The sequence below is a fragment of the Theropithecus gelada genome, chromosome 7b (genome assembly GCF_003255815.1).
Source record: "Theropithecus gelada isolate Dixy chromosome 7b, Tgel_1.0, whole genome shotgun sequence".
In the NCBI taxonomy this organism is placed as follows: Eukaryota; Metazoa; Chordata; class Mammalia; order Primates; family Cercopithecidae; genus Theropithecus; species Theropithecus gelada.
Genome location: NC_037675.1, coordinates 81568828 through 81586393, shown reverse-complemented (window position 1 = coordinate 81586393; position 17566 = coordinate 81568828). Strand labels below are relative to the sequence as shown.

General features: G+C 38.6%; 1 protein-coding gene across 2 annotated transcripts; it reads left to right on the top strand.

Annotated features, from left to right (window-relative positions):
* Positions 1-291: 291 nt before the first annotated feature.
* DIO2 (iodothyronine deiodinase 2) lies at positions 292-10096 on the top strand. Of its 2 annotated transcripts, XM_025392814.1 has the most exons (4): positions 292-657; positions 957-1231; positions 6171-6278; positions 9194-10096. In XM_025392814.1, the coding sequence occupies exons 2-4, from the start codon at positions 1010-1012 to the stop codon at positions 9791-9793; spliced, it is 930 nt and encodes a 309-aa protein (XP_025248599.1). In that variant the 5' UTR covers positions 292-657; positions 957-1009; the 3' UTR covers positions 9794-10096. The 2 variants fall into 2 exon arrangements, with proteins under 2 accessions (XP_025248599.1, XP_025248601.1); XM_025392816.1 differs by lacking the exon at positions 292-657 and having other exon boundaries at positions 747-1231.
* Positions 10097-17566: the final 7470 nt, after the last annotated feature.

The following is a 17566-nucleotide window of genomic DNA, read 5'->3' as shown; positions in this document are numbered from 1 at the left end:
ATATTAAATTACTTTTCCCAAAGTTTGGAAGCATTTCCTGAAAGCTGTCAAGGGTATTAGTTTTCTTCTCTCTCTTTAAATCACAAAGCAAAATTCCACTGTCTCTCCCCCACCCCTTCTAAAAAAAAAAAAAAGTTGTCGAGTTTTGCTTTTCTATTCACTGCAGCCCTGGCCAAAGTAAAGCCCTCTTTCTCAATGACGTCAAGATCTTTACCAAGATTAGGCTTTCATTTCTCTATGCAGCAATTAGCCAGGGAATGTATAAAAGGCGTCAGGGAGACTCACTGGGCTGCAGAGAGAGGCACTTTGCACCACAGACAGCTAGCAGGAAGGGAAAGACAGAGAGTGAGAAAAAAGAGGAGTCAGTCGCTCCTGGGGAAGAAAGTGAGACTGGGAGAAAGAGAAGCACAGAAAGTGTGTGTAAAACGGAGTAAAGAAAGAAAGAAAGAAAAAAAAAAACTACCCTTAAAGCACATTAAAAAACAAAAACAAAAAACAAACAAACAAAAAAACTGGCAATTCAAGAAAGAAACAGGCTACGTTTAAAGATCATAGAGACAATGAAAGGCTAAAGAAAATTTTAAAATCTCTGCCACAGTCTCATAGGTGCTTGGAAATGAAAGTAGAACTGCCTGTCTTTAACGGACTCTGACAGGGGTAACTGGATTAGGGACGAGTACGCCAGTTTTTTTTTTTTTTTTTTTTTTTTTTTAAATTTTTAAATCCTGGAAAAAAAAAAAAAAAAAAGCAGCAGCTCCGAATTGAATGAATTGATGGGCACACTCCAACTGCCGGGCTGGAGAGACTGGACTTAGTCTTGCCATTTCTGCTTCTTTGAAAGAGGAGACAACTTGGGCTTCCTTTTAATTTAGTTTTTTTTCCCCCTTCTCCCCCAACCCCCAACCTTCCCCCTTACCTCCCCCACCCCCTTTATCACCACCCCCCTTTTAAATAAGAGGGTGAAGGGGAACCAGAGCGCACAAGGGAACTGACTCAGGAGGCAGAGAAGATGGGCATCCTCAGCGTAGACTTGCTGATCACACTGCAAATTCTGCCAGTTTTTTTCTCCAACTGCCTCTTCCTGGCGCTCTATGACTCGGTCATTCTGCTCAAGCACGTGGTGCTGCTGTTGAGCCGCTCCAAGTCCACTCGCGGAGAGTGGCGGCGCATGCTGACCTCAGAGGGACTGCGCTGCGTCTGGAAGAGCTTCCTCCTCGATGCCTACAAACAGGTGAGCTGAACCGAGAAGGGCTTCTCCTTAGGTCTACAGGGGCAGGGGCTCACATGCTGGGGACCAGAGGCCATTGGGAGCACGGAGGTGAGAGCTGTGAAGCCCTATTTGTGGGGCTGCCAAGTGAGCCTCTAAGTTTACTTTCTACACCTGTTGCACAGGTTAGTTTGGGAGGGTGACAGCTATTAAGCCATAATAACTCTGTGTGACCTAATAAGGAGTCTTTCTACTAAGGGTTATTCATATCTTGCTGTGATTTGGGAGTAGAAGGCATTTGTGCTGGTACAATAACTTGGGAAAAGTCAGAAAATGATTGGGAAGAGGAGACTGCTGCATTTATTCTGCTCTTGCCATAAACTGGAATTTTGATTTTTTGCTTGATGCGAGGCTATCAAGTGAGGTACGCTGAGGAAGTATGCTCGAGGGGTGGGTACTGAAAAGCAAGAAATGGGAAATGCTACTCAAAACTCTCAGACAGCTGACAAAATAAGAAAATGGTCATAGAAAGTGTGATTGGGCATCATAGCTGCTTGGTTTCTGGTCGAGGTAAGAGTTAATGAAAGCAAGCAGCGGTGTACCACCTCCTCTACATTGATTCAAACTTGAACCCTTTGGAAGCGATTTTCAGGCAGTGAGTCCTGAGTTACTAGATACCAACTTGCAAAAGAAAAATCTGAAAACTAGCTGTCAGAAATCCAGCATTTGCAAGGGGAGCCTCCTTTACTTTGTTTCTCAAAAATAAAATATGTTGCCCTAGAAAGAGATGATGGGTCTATGCTTCATTAAATCTCAGAGCTGTTATGAGCATTAGGGCAGTGGTCTCCCTTACCTGGTCAGGTAGTGTCCAGGGGCTGCTCTCTCAAAATCAGAGGTGGTGATCTTAGTTTCTAAATGCAAAATACTGTGTTCCAGGCTTTTTGCTGGTTAGAGATGTTGGTAGAGCATTTTCAACTAAGATCTTCAGGGGCATAGAGGAAGATTTTGGCCCTGGTCTTTTGTCAGTTTTCTGCTACCTGCTATGCCCATATGACTTCTAAAGTTCCCCTCCACCCCCTCAACCAGGCTTGAGAAGAATGAACTATTTTGGCAAAAGTAGTTATCAAAATAGACAATCTTGGTTTCCCTAAAAGTGTAGTGGGACCTTGCCCAAGATGCCAGAAAAAGAAACTGTACATCTGTATTTTAGAGGAATATAGAAGCCAGGTGTTCAGTGAAGTGGTGTGCTTTAGGCAGGCAGCACCTTAGAACCAGAGACGGGGAACTTGAAATAGTAGAGGCACAAGGGAATGCGTCCTCCATAAATAAACACTAGAAAAATAAAACCATGCACCAGGAAAAGAGAAGAAGTAACTTGTAAAATTACAAAGAATTCAGGACAGGATTGTTCTTCTGAAAATCAGATGTTCGAGAAGAAAATATCTGTTGTGAACTAGGAAAATTTTACCACAATACGTGTCTTTATTACTGATAGTAACCTAAAGAGAGTTTGTGTTTATTGTTGTTAAAAATGTGATAGCAAGAGCTCTTTTTAGGAGATGGAAATTCTTTTATGAGAATATGAATTGGTGCTCAAAGTTCTAACAGTAAAAACTCGTTTATATTGTGCATGTCAGAGAGGATGGGAGATCTAGAGAAGTAGATATTGAATTCATCATTTCATTTCCACAAAAGTATACATTGAATGGGAAGTTTTTATGGTTTGTTTTAGGGGAAGGCAATTTGGAGGCAGGTGGAGGAGTACACAAGTATATCAGACATTAATTAGGAAGTTCCCTGTTCAACATCCTAGTTTATATGTGTTAGCAGACACCATGGAAATATCAGTGGTTTGATCTCAGTATATTAAACTCTTACTTTTTGGAAGGACAATTGCCTTTTGTCTATAAAGTAAAAAAACAAAAACAAAAACAAAAACAAAGCACTTATTGGAAGAATTTTACTTATATACATAGATTTCTTATATAAATGTCATGTTTCATTAAGAAAAACATGAAAAAAGTCATCTCTCACATAAACAATGGGGGCTGTAATGTTACCCACAAATATTAAGTGAGGTTATTTCTCCCATTAAGCAGCTTATGGAACATAAAATGGAAAAACAAACAAATACCTCTTTAATAAAGTTTATTGTTTTTTTTCACTAATGTATAGTGTTCCATTGTGTTGCAATATGTTGTTATTCCTATTCCAGGAAATTGGGAAGGATGAGTGATTTGTTTTTTCTTTTTGCATATGGTTTGTATATTCCTCTTCTGTATTTTTTTGTCCCTGCCTACTGATTTGATTAGTGACCAAGTTCACGACTGATGTTATTACGTTTGCTTTTGATGATTTATGTAATAGCTACCATGTGTAGAAGCAACCTCAGAACCCACATGTCCAAAGACAAGACTGGAGTGGGTGTGTGATAAATGGAAACATTATGAACACAGCTGGAACTGAATGATGGTCTCTTTCTGTCTTCAAGTATGGCAAGGGTAGTGGTTTCTCTGGTGGCATTTGAGGGTCACTCAGAACCTCTCAACCAGGTTGAATCACTTCTCTGAATGCTGTTGTCATCTGTGCCACTGTCTTTGGGTGTAGTCATTTCTAGAGACATTGTAGGAGGTTCTGTTTGAGATGGCATCACACTATTTCATAATCCTGATTTGCATTATTTCAAGGCTGCCCATCCCTAGAAGTGAAGTTTTCCAGGATGAGAGGGGTGTGTGCCCATGTGATAAAACTAGACATGTGATTTGCCGTTATTAATTCTCCTTGTTGCTGCATGTCAGATGCCCAGAAAGATACGTAGAGAAAGTGGAGTAAAAGTATTATCCCTGTGCTTTGCCTCCACAAGGGGCAACACAGAAATAAAGAAAGAACAAAATAAATTTTTCTTTTATTTTTATTTTTTTAAACAAACCCTTTCTTAAAAGGTTGAAAAGGATTTGAATTAACTTTATGGAGAAGCCTTTAAAGATAATGTGAGTTTAGTAAGAGATGGATTCTGTGTACAATTTTGATTGAAAGGAAAGTCTATAGACACTGGTGAGAGACCCTGAGGTGAATAAAAGGTGTTTGTTATTTAAGTTTCTGCAGTCAGTGTCATTGCATCTGAACAGTATATCCTTGTGTTGGTGCTCAGAGACTAAAAACATGCAACCAATAAGCAAACTGCTCTGTCTGGGAGCCTGGCTGTTACCTAAATGAAGTGTAAAAGTAAACACACAGTATAGATGCTGACAGGCAGTTTAGCTTCTGCACGGTTAATATTGCAGAGGTACAGAAAACATATTCATTTGAACATATAATTTTGGTTTTGAAAGGGTCTCTTTAACATTCTCCTCCTCCTCTTCATTCACCTCAAGCCTTTGACACTAGTTTCCACAATGGAAAATGGCCCTTTTAAGAGAGAAACAGTCCCGAAAGAACACAAAGCAGGCCACAGCCAGCGCTTGTCCATCACTTGGATAAAACATTGGGGAATGATAGAGCTTAGAGCTACATTTTCAAGGTACAAATTAAAAAGAGAATAGCTAAAAGGGAATTGAGCTCAGAGGAAGGAGTACGTAGCCTATTCTTCAACTCTGATTTATTTGGCCAATCTGAATATAAATGGTTAAATCTCTGCTTAATGATAGTTTGGCCATGTTTCTAAGGACATTGATGTAGCCTGGTCATTATGTCAAAGAATTTGAAACTTCCTGATAGTTAATAAAGCCATTTTCAGGGCTTTGGACAGCAAGAAGTATGTGTGAAAATTCTGCTGCCACACACCCACCCTTCATTTTTATGATTTGCTTTACATTCTATTATGAGATTATGTGATATATTGTCCACAAGCCTTTCTCAGGCTGTGGAAAAGAAAAAGAAATAAAACTCCAAAACAAAAAACAAGGTTAGTAGTATATGCTGTATTTTCTGCTTCTACTTGATGAATGGTTCTTTTCTCTCCCTTGCCCTGCATTTCACAGTCCACATGCTAAAGCAGCATTTCCTTTTTCCCCATGCACTGAACACTGAACATCCTCAAGGGAATCGAATTTTTATATATGCTATATGTTTATGTTCATGTTCATACTTATAAAGATGTCCACTGCAACATCTGAACTTGGCCCAGAGATGTCTTCTGTTGTAAAAATGCAAATCCTTTATTTACCTCCTTTGTTGGTGTTGTGTTGATGTTGCTTGCAAAATCGTAAGAAAGGACCACTGTAATAGTGCAGATGAGAGAGATAAAAGTCAGCGATGACAATATCACATTTTACGTATGTCCTTTCTGATCCTTGCAGAATAAAGGGACCCTTTGGGAACATCGGAACTTCAAGACCAATTAGTGGAAATGATGCTTCTTGTGTTTGGGCATTAAATACTGGGCAGGGTTCTCTTTAGAGCAGCTAATGCTGGCAGGGAAAGAGGTACCGACCTAATTACTCTTCCGCAAGAGTAAAAAATGCCTTTTGAATGCCTCTTTGGCAAATATGTCTCATTAAGGACAAAAACCAAACACAAACCCTCTAAGAAGAAGAAATTAAGATGATAGGTAACTTGTGGCCAGACTTTCTGTGCCACTGTGGGAAATTAAAACAAAGTTTGGGAGTACCAAGGGATAACTTGCTTTTGTTGAGCTTCTTTCCTGCAGCCTAAATGTTATTATGGGACCGACTTTATTTTCTTCATCATTTTGGCTCTGTGTCAAGGAATGCTTTGCTCCTGGGGAGAGCAAACAATCTTCCATCATCGAAGACAATGGTGATTCTCCCAGCCTGTCTCAGCAGGGCGCATAACCCAGCAAACCAAGAAGTTCTCCATTTGAAACTCTGGTCTGTTAGGAATTTAATTTTTATGGTGACCAAATGGGGAGATGAGAATGAACAGTAATATCTTTTTAGAATATTTTCTTTTAGTTTAAAGGAAACTTCCATATCTAAAAAAAGTGTTTTTTTCTTTATTTTAGCTAAATTGTCCTCCATCAGGTTTTAGCAAAGATGGACACATTTTATGACTAGTATATGAAGCTTATAAAAGCAGACTACTGGTCTACTCACATTTGGATTTATGGATGGTGGGTGTGTGTTTTTCCTTCTTAGTTTTATTAATAATATTAATTTTATCTATGCATTTTCTCTTGTCTAGGCACCTTCATGAATAAGAATATCCATTTATGACATTGTAAGATTCAGTAAGGGACCCTGGCTGCTCAAAAAAATAAAAAGAATAGGCCACATTTGTTTTGTGCACTGACCAGATGCGACAATCAAGGACGGATCAATGACACTGAGTGGTGATTATGGTAGTACTCTACGAGACAGCTCCAGGATTCGTATTTCTAAATTTATCTGCCTCAGTGAGCTTATCCATCACCCAAATATGATTATGTTCATTGCAGATCAGGGTGATGATTATGTGTAAAATTCTTCACTGACCTAGGATTATAACAACTAGCATTCATTCCATAAAATAAATACTTCCCTGTCTAACCCTAATCCTAACAAAATGCTAAATCCCCCACATAAAGAGCATTATGAATTTGGTAACTTTCCTAATTTTTTATTTTAGAATGACAGTGTTGTACTTACTCTAAATTTCCCAAGGCAAATTAGTCTGTGTTTTGGAAAGAATTCTGCAGCTGAACTATACATTGTCTCTAAGAAAGAGAGCGTGCATTAACTTCCCAAGAAAATTTACTGCAGGTAACAAGAGAGCCTCCTGTGACAAAAGCATCAGATTAGATTATTCAGTTGAATAATCAGACATAATGAAAGGATCAACAGGTCTGCCTGGATGAGTCAAGGGGCTAGAGGCCCATTTATCAAGGCCACATAATTGTTCATAGGTTTCAAAAATGATTCCAAAATGCAGATGCATGTTTTTACCTATCAAGAACCTACAAGTGTACAGGTTGCTTACTTAACAGGAAGTCACTATAACAGACTAATCTGAATGCATTTAGGTCTTCTTATCACGGTATGTTGAGGTACACAGTACACATGATATTGTTAAAACATCCCTTCTAGAATCATTACTATTATTTCAAATGGGAAAGATCTAAAGAGAAGAGGCTGCTACCCACTACCTAGATCTATAAAAAAGGAAGTACAAAAAGAACCCATGGATTAAAAGGTTTATAATACCTTCAACATGTATATCTTTAAATTTGATGTATATTTTCACGCCTTAAAGACTAGTGTAGTTCATATGAAAGAATCCAGCTAAATGTGCTTATTAGATTTCTCCATCTAGTGTCACTTGCAAATTAACCAAGAAAGTTAGTATAAGTAAAATAATTTTCTCTGTGGCGGTGACCAAAAAACAAAATGTACTTACTTAAATCACACCAGCATCTTCCTTTCTAAGAAGGAAGATTATTACCATAAGATTTCTCTTAGAACACTAATAATGCTTATTTCAAACATGCCCTGCTAGGATTTTTTAGAAGGGAGAGAAAGAACTTTAATTCTTTCCCTACAGTTACAATGAGTTATGCATTAACAGTAGATAGAAGCTTCTGACTAAAAGCCCTTGAGTGTGTTATATCAGTTTGGATTGTTACATCTTTAACAATTCACTTCTAAGTGACTTCAATTAACAGTAACATTATGTGTGGCTATATGTATATGAGGGAAATAAGTCGATCCAGTTGGAAGTATATTATAATATTAAGGATAGTATATAAAAATCAATTGTACTGTCGTAAGTTGTCCCTAATGTTATTGGCTTTGATTAAACCATTCCAAGGAAGATCCAACTGTATTAATTCAAACTGAAGTAATTGGCTCTTTTACTGTTGCCTGCTTTTTATTATCAACTTACAGATTCAAAGGCTGCAAACTTTCCTTCATTCTGTTTTCAACTATTTAAACCATGTGCAAAGGGAACACATGAAACAATTTTTATCTCTACCTCTTCTGCCCCAATATTTTATAATTCAGAGGAGCTTGTTAACAAATTGTGGGGTAGAAAAGTACTTTTTAGTGTGACTGCCTAGATAAAGAGAGGGAAACAAGCACACTTGGAAAATGAGAAATTAATATAGAACTCTGGAGTAACCATTTTTGTTTCATTTTGTCTTTTTTTTTTTTAAATGGAAATTGTAAGTTTGGAGTGGTAAGAACCACCTTGTAAGCAGTGGCAGTAGAAGCCTCCAGGGAGGATGCCATACTGAGGAGAGTTCAAAGCTTTGCTCAGGATAGATATATATTTTAAACACAAAATTGCCCAAGAATGATGATGTTTTATTTCACATGGTGGGGTAGCATCTGATAAGGGCAACACACACCCATATAATTACAGTGCACAAAGAGCTCTTTTTCTCTTGTTGCCCTCCAGTTGCCATATGTGGAAGACAGGCATTATTATTTCCATTTTACGGGTGGGAAAACTGAATCACTAAAGAGGTTAAGTGGAAGTAACCCTTCTTATAAATGGTAGACCTCTGGTTTTCTAGGTCTGGCCAAGAATAGAGCCCACTGGTATCATTGGCCATTGGTTGAGATTAAATGACTTAGTATCATGCAAGAAAATAAAGGTCCTGCCTGGTGTTTCAGAATTCAGAAGGAGGCACCATGTCCCAAGACCCTGATAATTTGTCTTAAAGTAGACCATTTGCTTCTAACTTTTAAAATGAAGTCAATTTATCATTTGTTATAGAATGCATGTTAAGAATTGACACCAAAATAAAGATAGTAAAGAATACCAGCCTTGGCTTAATTATAAAAAGAGTTAACTCCAGTGCCTTCAGTGATGAAAATAATTACCTTCAGTGACTATACAGAATAAAAAAGACTTTTATTCTCTTTTGGGCCATTCTTTACATTACCTGCCATGAAGCCTCTTTACTCAAATCGATACATGTTTACCACATGCTCTGAAGGAAATATCACGTTCTGTTAGAGCCAATTGTAACTATTTAATGTGAATTGAAGTGGCAATGTGTTTAATGTGATGTTCTCACCTTCTTTTTTTTTGTTTTACCCTCAGGTGAAATTGGGTGAGGATGCCCCCAATTCCAGTGTGGTGCATGTCTCCAGTGCAGAAGGAGGTGACAACAGTGGCCACGGTACCCAGGAGAAGATAGCGGAGGGAGCCGCATGCCACCTCCTTGACTTTGCTAGCCCTGAGCGCCCACTAGTGGTCAACTTTGGTTCAGCCACTTGACCTCCTTTCACGAGCCAGCTGCCAGCCTTCCGCAAACTGGTGGAAGAGTTCTCCTCAGTGGCCGACTTCCTGCTGGTCTACATTGATGAGGCTCATCCATCAGACGGCTGGGCGATACCTGGGGACTCCTCTTTGTCTTTTGAGGTGAAGAAGCACCAGAACCAGGAAGATCGGTGTGCAGCAGCCCAGCAGCTTCTGGAGCGTTTCTCCTTGCCGCCCCAGTGCCGAGTTGTGGCTGACCGCATGGACAATAACGCCAACATAGCTTACGGGGTAGCCTTTGAACGTGTGTGCATTGTGCAGAGACAGAAAATCGCTTATCTGGGAGGAAAGGGCCCCTTCTCCTACAACCTTCAAGAAGTCCGGCATTGGCTGGAGAAGAATTTCAGCAAGAGATGAAAGAAAACTAGATTAGCTGGTTAAAGGTATGATTATAAGAGAGCTTATTGTTTTAAAAAGTTATATAAAGGCAAGGACATTAAGAACGGAATCCCTATTTCAACAGAGCCCTATTGGCTTACTGAAAGACAGGAGTTTATCGGAAGAACATGAATCTCTAACAGCTCCATACTTCTTTCACTACTCAAATGGCATTGGGCTAAGTAGTAGCCGTATCACCTCTCTTCTTAGTAAAAAGCCCTATGTGAAAAGATCCCAAGACGGAGAGGAAGAAACCCTGATTCAGCGTGTGTTCATTCTGCATTGAGAAGGAACTGATACAGCTGATGCATGCTTTGAGACCAGAGGAAAAGACTTACCTGAATAATTACTACATTAGGGAAGCTACTGTCTACGTTAAGATAAAGGGTATTGCCTTGGCTCTATTTGGCATGGATGGAGCCCAGTTGGAAAATTCCCAAATGTTACAAGTTCTTGAGCCCAGGCCATGTGGTTAGACACTGGTGGTGTGATTAGACGTTGGTGTTAAGGTTAGACCTTATGTTAGAGTCATTTCTGATGTTCCAGTTTCTAGCCATGTAGTGCTCTCAGTCTTCATATCCCAGAATTTATTGGTATATTTTAGATACCAAGAATGATCCCTCAATCTGGGAGGTTAGAATGATCATCTGTAATCTGATGGTTAATTTCTAGGCAGGTGGAGAGAGTGCTAAAAAAGAAATGAAATTGACAAGCTAGGGAGGAGGAGGCAGAAAGATTTAGAAAATTCACAGTTTCTAACCTTAAGCTGTAGAGAGTGGGACTCATTTCTTAACCACAAAAACGTAGAAACATACACAAGGCCAGAAAAAGAAGAAGGAGCTCAACTAAAAGTGGCACAGAGAATACACATATAAAAACAATATATTTGTCATATGCTCCTAGAGAGGAGAAAGGGGAGATGGAAAGAAAAGAAATACTTAAATATTTGTAATTATGAGGGGTTTCTTTTGGAAATAATTACTTTTGAACCATGTATGTGGTATGTATATTTTCAGTGGGTTAATTATACCATGATACCTATTAAAGGAAAACCAGTGGGTCTGGTGGTGCTGGTGTTTTCCTCTCCATTCCTACAATTACTATGTGGCCCAAGTCATTCCTAATCTCAGTCTCTATAGCAGTGTTCTCTCTGAATGCTGCGCTGAAGAAATTTTACGTCCATACATACATACATACAAATATATATATATATATACACACACACATATATATATACACACACTCAGCTGCTGTGGGAGGGAGGTACCATGGCCATTCAGCACAGCCTTGATTTCCTCCCATAGTAGGTGAGCTATAATGAAGAATAGGTGCAAATAAACAAGCTTACTTCCATTGCAAAATAGAAGAAGAGGAAGTTAGAGATAATTCTGATCAACCATTTTGGAGGCTTTGTTATAAGGCAACCCCCGGTATCATGGAATTTCCATTGACCTTTGAATTTGGACTTGGATCTTCCTTTGGTCCCATTAGCTGAGGTTTAGTTCCTCAGTATCTAAAGTCCCTATAGTATATGATTATAATGCTATTTTAATATATATATATATTTTCTTTTTAAAATAGACACTATAGTTTTACCCATAAGTAATATTTAAGATTATAGCCCCCAAAAGAATAGACCAACCAATTTCGTATCATAATTTCTTTTGTAAATGTGAGACTATTATGAAATCATAGTATATGATTGTATTTGATGGTACAGTCAAAGGATCTTTTGTCCATTCCATTAATAACTGAATAAAAAAATAAAATGGATAGATAAAAACTAAAGTTGAAAATACATTCTCAAACTAGTTGTCTGAAATGAGAAAAGCATGAGAACTAGGTGTGCAAGAACCAAAAGTATTTTATTTTATTTTTTAAATGGGAGCAACATATCAGTCACATCACTAGCTGGTATATTGTGTAAATATTAAAGCTCCATTGTGACTGATTTTTCATGGCAACATCAGCTTTCTAATGTTTTAAATTCTATAAAAACCACCCACAAACAAAACAAATTTCAAAAATGTGATGTTATCTAGTGAGTTGCTGGAAAATCATACTGAGAATAATCATTTCCGATTCCTCAGTTGTTAACCTCTACATTCAAGGCTTATCTCGGCCCCCATTGATTTTTAACCTCAAAATGGTGTTGAGATTTACGTGGGACGCTAAAGCGGTAACATAAAGAACCCGGTTGCAGCACATTCACACTATTGTCCTTAAGCTTCCCCTTTGTTCTATATGTACGATAATGTAACAGTATGTCAGATAAGCCGGTGGGGGGATGAGATTTGGCTGAGGCAGTGCTAGTCAACTGGGGAAAAGGATGATGGAAAAATCACCCAGTTGTGCTATATTTTTAAAGAAGGAGGTCGTTTATGTGTGTGCAGACAATTCTCCCTGAGGATAGCCCAATGGAGAAATGAAGCAGAGGAAGGAAACATAGAAAGACATAGGCTACCAGGGAGGAAGATGTTCGATAGAACATGTAAGAATTTTCTGGAAGAAAGGCTGTGGAAGGGCCAATGGAGAAAATGAATGGACAAAGCTCAGGAATCCTACACTATGTAGAATGCCTTGGTGTTATCAGGGTTAAGTCTGTAATTATGTAACCTATTTATCGCAACATGAATTTTTATGATTTCTTGTGATGTATTCTTTTATGAAATTAACAAGAACTCATTATTTTGAGGTAGAGGAAAATCAATGCTTTAGCTGATATGCTGAGAAATTATTAGTTTGCCAATACTCACCTACCTATCATGTGTTTTATAAGGTATGTTCCTTTGAAGAATTGTAGTTCTTAGTCTCACAGGGAAAAGTATATCTATTTATATATCATAGTATATATCTATGATATATTTATATCATATATAAAAGTCTGAGTTCTCTTTCTTATTCCCTAATCATGTTTCTCCCATAGGCTGTGTTTACATGGAGCTATCAGTTAGGCCTTTAAAGCTGCATTAGCTTGTCTATTATTGAAATAGTTTCCAAGAAATTTTAGATATTATCATAGCATCTGGGTTTACTCAAACACTTATTGTTTGAAAGACTTATGTCTTGGAACTATCCAAAACTGACTTTATTTATTGCTTAGTGAAAATACTAGTGGGATCAACAATGATTTTCTTGAACGGGCATGAATGGAGATGCCTGCATAGTAATGTAGAAGTGTTTCATACAGCTATTAAAATGGAACTGACCTCCTTAGAGGCAGATTAGTAACTGTTCCTGCTTTGTATAGCTAAGTGACAGCCACTTAACTTACATGACTTTCTTTTTTCACATTGGGTCTCTGGTCCGTGTCTTCACCTCATTTATAGAACGTCTCCTTGATTTTTGGTAATACCAACTTCCCAGGGGTCTGCTTAGTTAATTTTTTCTCCCATTAACCAGGAAGTGCTTATTCTCTTATCAAGGTGGGAAGAATAGCCTATTGTCTTTCATTTTGCCTGAGTGTATTTTACTATTTGGGCTCTTCAATAAAAATTATGAAATATCGTGAGGTCACATGTTGGTGCTGCCTTGCTGCACAAAATTCTAGAGGGCAGGTTAGAGACAATATGCATGCCTTTGGGAAAAGCCAAAGGTGGATTATAAGGTGTTCTCAGCACGCCCTGTGGGCTATGTGCAAAGCAAGAGGGATTGACTGATTTACAGGATGTCCCTTTATGTCAATCATAAGAGGATGGATGAATCTGGACATTTGTTCCACCTGACCTCTGACTGATGGTTTGGAAAATAAGTTTAATTAGAGTCATATGACCATTGAAAAAGGAAAAATGTAGACGCTGACTTCTGTCCTACTGAAGGATTCATGAAAACCTTTACTAGCATTTAGAGCTTTTCAGAACATCCCCAATGTCATGTGTCTCAGCAGTGGAGACTGACAGTAAGGCTTTTGACTTTAGGAGCCTCTTTTTTTTCCCCCTTAATGGTATTGCCAAAAATCAGAGTTAAAATATATATAGTTAGATTCCAACTTCCTCCTTCACTCTAAAAATAGAATCCAAACCCACTCTTCATATATACTTCCGGAATGGGGCTTGAGTACCAATGTCTGCTTTGCAACTGGCACAATCTTGGTCATGTCCTGAGGCTCTCTAAGAAAAGAGAGGATCTAGGGTGGGAGAGCTAGAAAGTTGCTAACTGGGAAGAACAAGGCCCTGAGGGCTTGGTCTACAAATCTGGGAAGATTTGAAAACAAACTTCTCACAACTGAAGGAAGGCTGAAGGCTGCTGCAAGTCATTGAGTGACTTTAGGATGAGCAAAACATCGGGCCACTTCCTAATGCCCTATGTGTATAGTACCAGAAGCAAGGTCTCAGATTTAACAGACCCAGCTCTGTTCCAAGGTGAGTCTGAACCAATAGAAGGCAAACATGTGCAGATATCCAAACAAGACTGCTCATGCAAGTCAGGGCTGACTGCCCGTCTTAGGCAGCAACAGCAGAGCTCCAGGGAGCTTATTCAATATTTACTGAGACTTCGAAGACCCAGCAGATGTTTAATGAAGTCACTATTTTGGCTCAAACCCTCCATTTCTCCCCCTTCCCTGAAAAAGCAAACAGGTAAACACATGAATGAAAGAAACCCACAGAAGGGGATGGGAAATAAAGAAAATTCTCTCAAGACTTCTCCAGGCCCATGTCAGTGGTCAGTGTGGGTTTTATGTGTGTTAGGATTGGGGGATGTAAAGAAATAAGTATCCAGTATTTTATAACCAAAGCAATGAAATGATATTGGGTAGGGAATGTTGGCCAGTTTTGTTTAGTTTTGCATCACATTGTCACCAGACTCACTAGCCCAAGTAATCGGGCACCCGAAGAGGGAGACAGAGATGTGCAGAGTTGACCAGTGTGCGGATGATAACTACTGACGAAAGAGTCATCAACTCAGTTAGTGGTTGGATGTAGTCACATTAGTTTGCCTCTCCCCATCTTTGTCTCCCTGGCAAGGAGAATATTCGGGACATGATGCTAAGAGTCCTGGGTAAATGTGGTGAGAATGCATGCGTGCATATGCTACTCATATGTGCTTCTCAGTTGCAGAAAATGAACTGCTTTGGAGATTATCAGTAGAAAGAGTGCTATCATATGGGTGCTGAGTGGTATGTGTGCTTATACAATTTGTTCTTGTGTTTTAATAAACTTTGAATAAAAGAATAAAGCTACTCTTTGGTTCTATTTGTTTATTTTAACATTTCTCCCTAGAACTTGCGCCAGGCTGGAACATATTCATGGTTGACAAGGGAAAGAGAATCCATCATTCTAATATTTATTCCTTGGTATTTGTGGGCAAAGGAGCCAGCAATGCCAGATTATTTTAATCTCATGCTGTGTGCCAGAGTCTTCAAGGAAATCAAGACACGTAAAAAGAAAATCTTCAGATACTTTCCATATTTATGAACAAGTTACACACAGAATTCATAGAAAGGGGCCTGTTTAAGAGACTGTGGAGCCAACTTTTACTTTGTTAGATTTACATCTCAGGTTTTCTAAGTGCAATTAATATACCTTCTAAGAAGTTGGTTAAACTGACACACACACACACACACACGCACACATGTACTATAAGCACACACATCTACATTATTTGTTATATGATTGGCAGTGTATTAATATGTGATAAATTTGAATACATTTATATCAAGCACTTTTCACTATGACGAGGTATAAAGGATATGTTATATGCAGGCAATGGACTCTTAATGAAAAGGAATATGTTCGTAACATGTTTAAATATGTGCATTTTTTGGAAAACAGGCAACTTAAGTAGGAGTATCTCTTGAGACTCTGAACTTGCTCATGATTTCCTACACATAATAATTTTATTAATATTAACATCTTACATACTATTCCAGAATTTCAAAAGGAAATTTAAAAAATCATTACTTTGACAACTATTTGTTGAGTTTCTATTCTTTGCAGGGCCCTGTGCTAGGTACAATGTAGTGTGTAAAAACAATATAACCAAACTCATGAAAACATCACTTCATGCCATGGTTTGAATGCCCCCTCTAAAACTCATGCTGAAATTTAATTACCGATATAACAGTACAGGGAAGTGGGGCCTTGAAGAGGTGATCAGGTTATGAGGGTTCTCCCTTCTTGAATAGATTATTCCATTATGGAGGGAGTGGGTTAGTTAATGCGAGAGTGGGCTTCTAATAAAAGGATCAGGTTCAGCCCCCGTTTCTCTGTTTTGTGCACTCTCGCCCTCTCTCTCACCATGTGATGCCTTCTGCTACGTTATGACACAGCAAGAGGCTCTCACCAGATGTGGCCCTGAGATCTTAGACTTCCCAGCTTCCAGAAATGTGAGCCAAACAAATTTCTATTGTTTAAAAATTACCCAGTCTGTGGTATTCTGTTATAGCAACAGAAAATAAACTAAGACACTCCCTTAAGGAGCCTGTTGTGGATTCATTAAGACCCTGCAAGTGACCAAGTCAATCTAAAAAAAAAAAAAAAAAATTAAAAAGTGGAACTTATTGGCTGAAATAACCAAACTCTGCAAATGATTGGGATAAAACTTGCCTTAGTAACAACTGGATTCAGGAACATAGAAGCCTTCAGTGCTTGCCAGATCTTTTGTCTTCACTCTTTTTTGGGTGCCAGCTTTTTCACCCAGAGCAGCTTCTCTGGATGTTGGGTGATCTGGCTAGGGGAAGCCTCTGACTTACAATTTCATTATAAAGTGGTTCAGAAGGAGTTTGACCTTATTCCCAGGGAAGAAATTGGATTGGACCAATTTGGGTAACATGCCCACTCTGTTGAATGGGGGTAGGATCCGTTACTAGAAAAAAAGGAGAGCAAGAAGAGCTCTGAATATATAGAGGTGTCAGACATTAACTCAGTGGCTTTTTGTTGTTGTTGTTAGAAAGAGACTTTTTATTTTTTAAGAGCAGTTTTATGTTCCCAGCAACTTTCAGAAGAAGGTATGGAGATTTTCCATATACCTCCTGCTCCGCACAGGAATAACCCTCCCCTATTATCAATATCTGTCACCAGAGTGATATATTTATTACAGTTGATGAACCTACATTGACACATCATTATCACCCAAAGTCCATAGCTTACATTAGGACCGTTTTATACATCCTATGGGTTTGGACAAATGTATAATGACATGTTATCCATCATTATAAAACGGAACAAGGTATTTTTATTTTCATTGCCCTAAAAACCCTCTGTGCTCTGCCTATTCATCTCATGCCACTCCCAACCCCTGGCAACCACTGATCTTTCTATTGTCTCTACAGTTTTATCTTTCCAGAATGTCATATAGGAATTGTACAGTACCTAGCCTTTCAGATGGACTTCTTTCACTTAGTAATATGCATTTAAGGATTCTCCGTGCCTTTTCATGGCTTGATAGCTCATTTCCTTTTAGTGCTGAATAATATTCCATTATCTGGCTATACCAGATTTTATTTATCCATTTACCTACTGAAAGACATCTTGGTTGCTTCCAAGTTTTGGCCATTATGAATAAAACTGCTATTAACATCTGTGTTCAGGTTTCTGTATAGAATAGGTTTTCAACTCCTTTGAGTAAATATTGAAGAGCAGGGTTACTTAATTGCATGGTAAGAGCATTTTAAAGTTTTGTAAGACATTGCCAAACTGTCTTCCAAAGTGGCTGTACCATTTTGTATTCCCACTGGCAATGGATCAGAATTCCTGATGTTCCGCATCCTCACTAACCCTTGGTGTTGTCAATGTTCTGGATTTTGGACACTCCAATAGGTATGAGGTGGTATCTTAT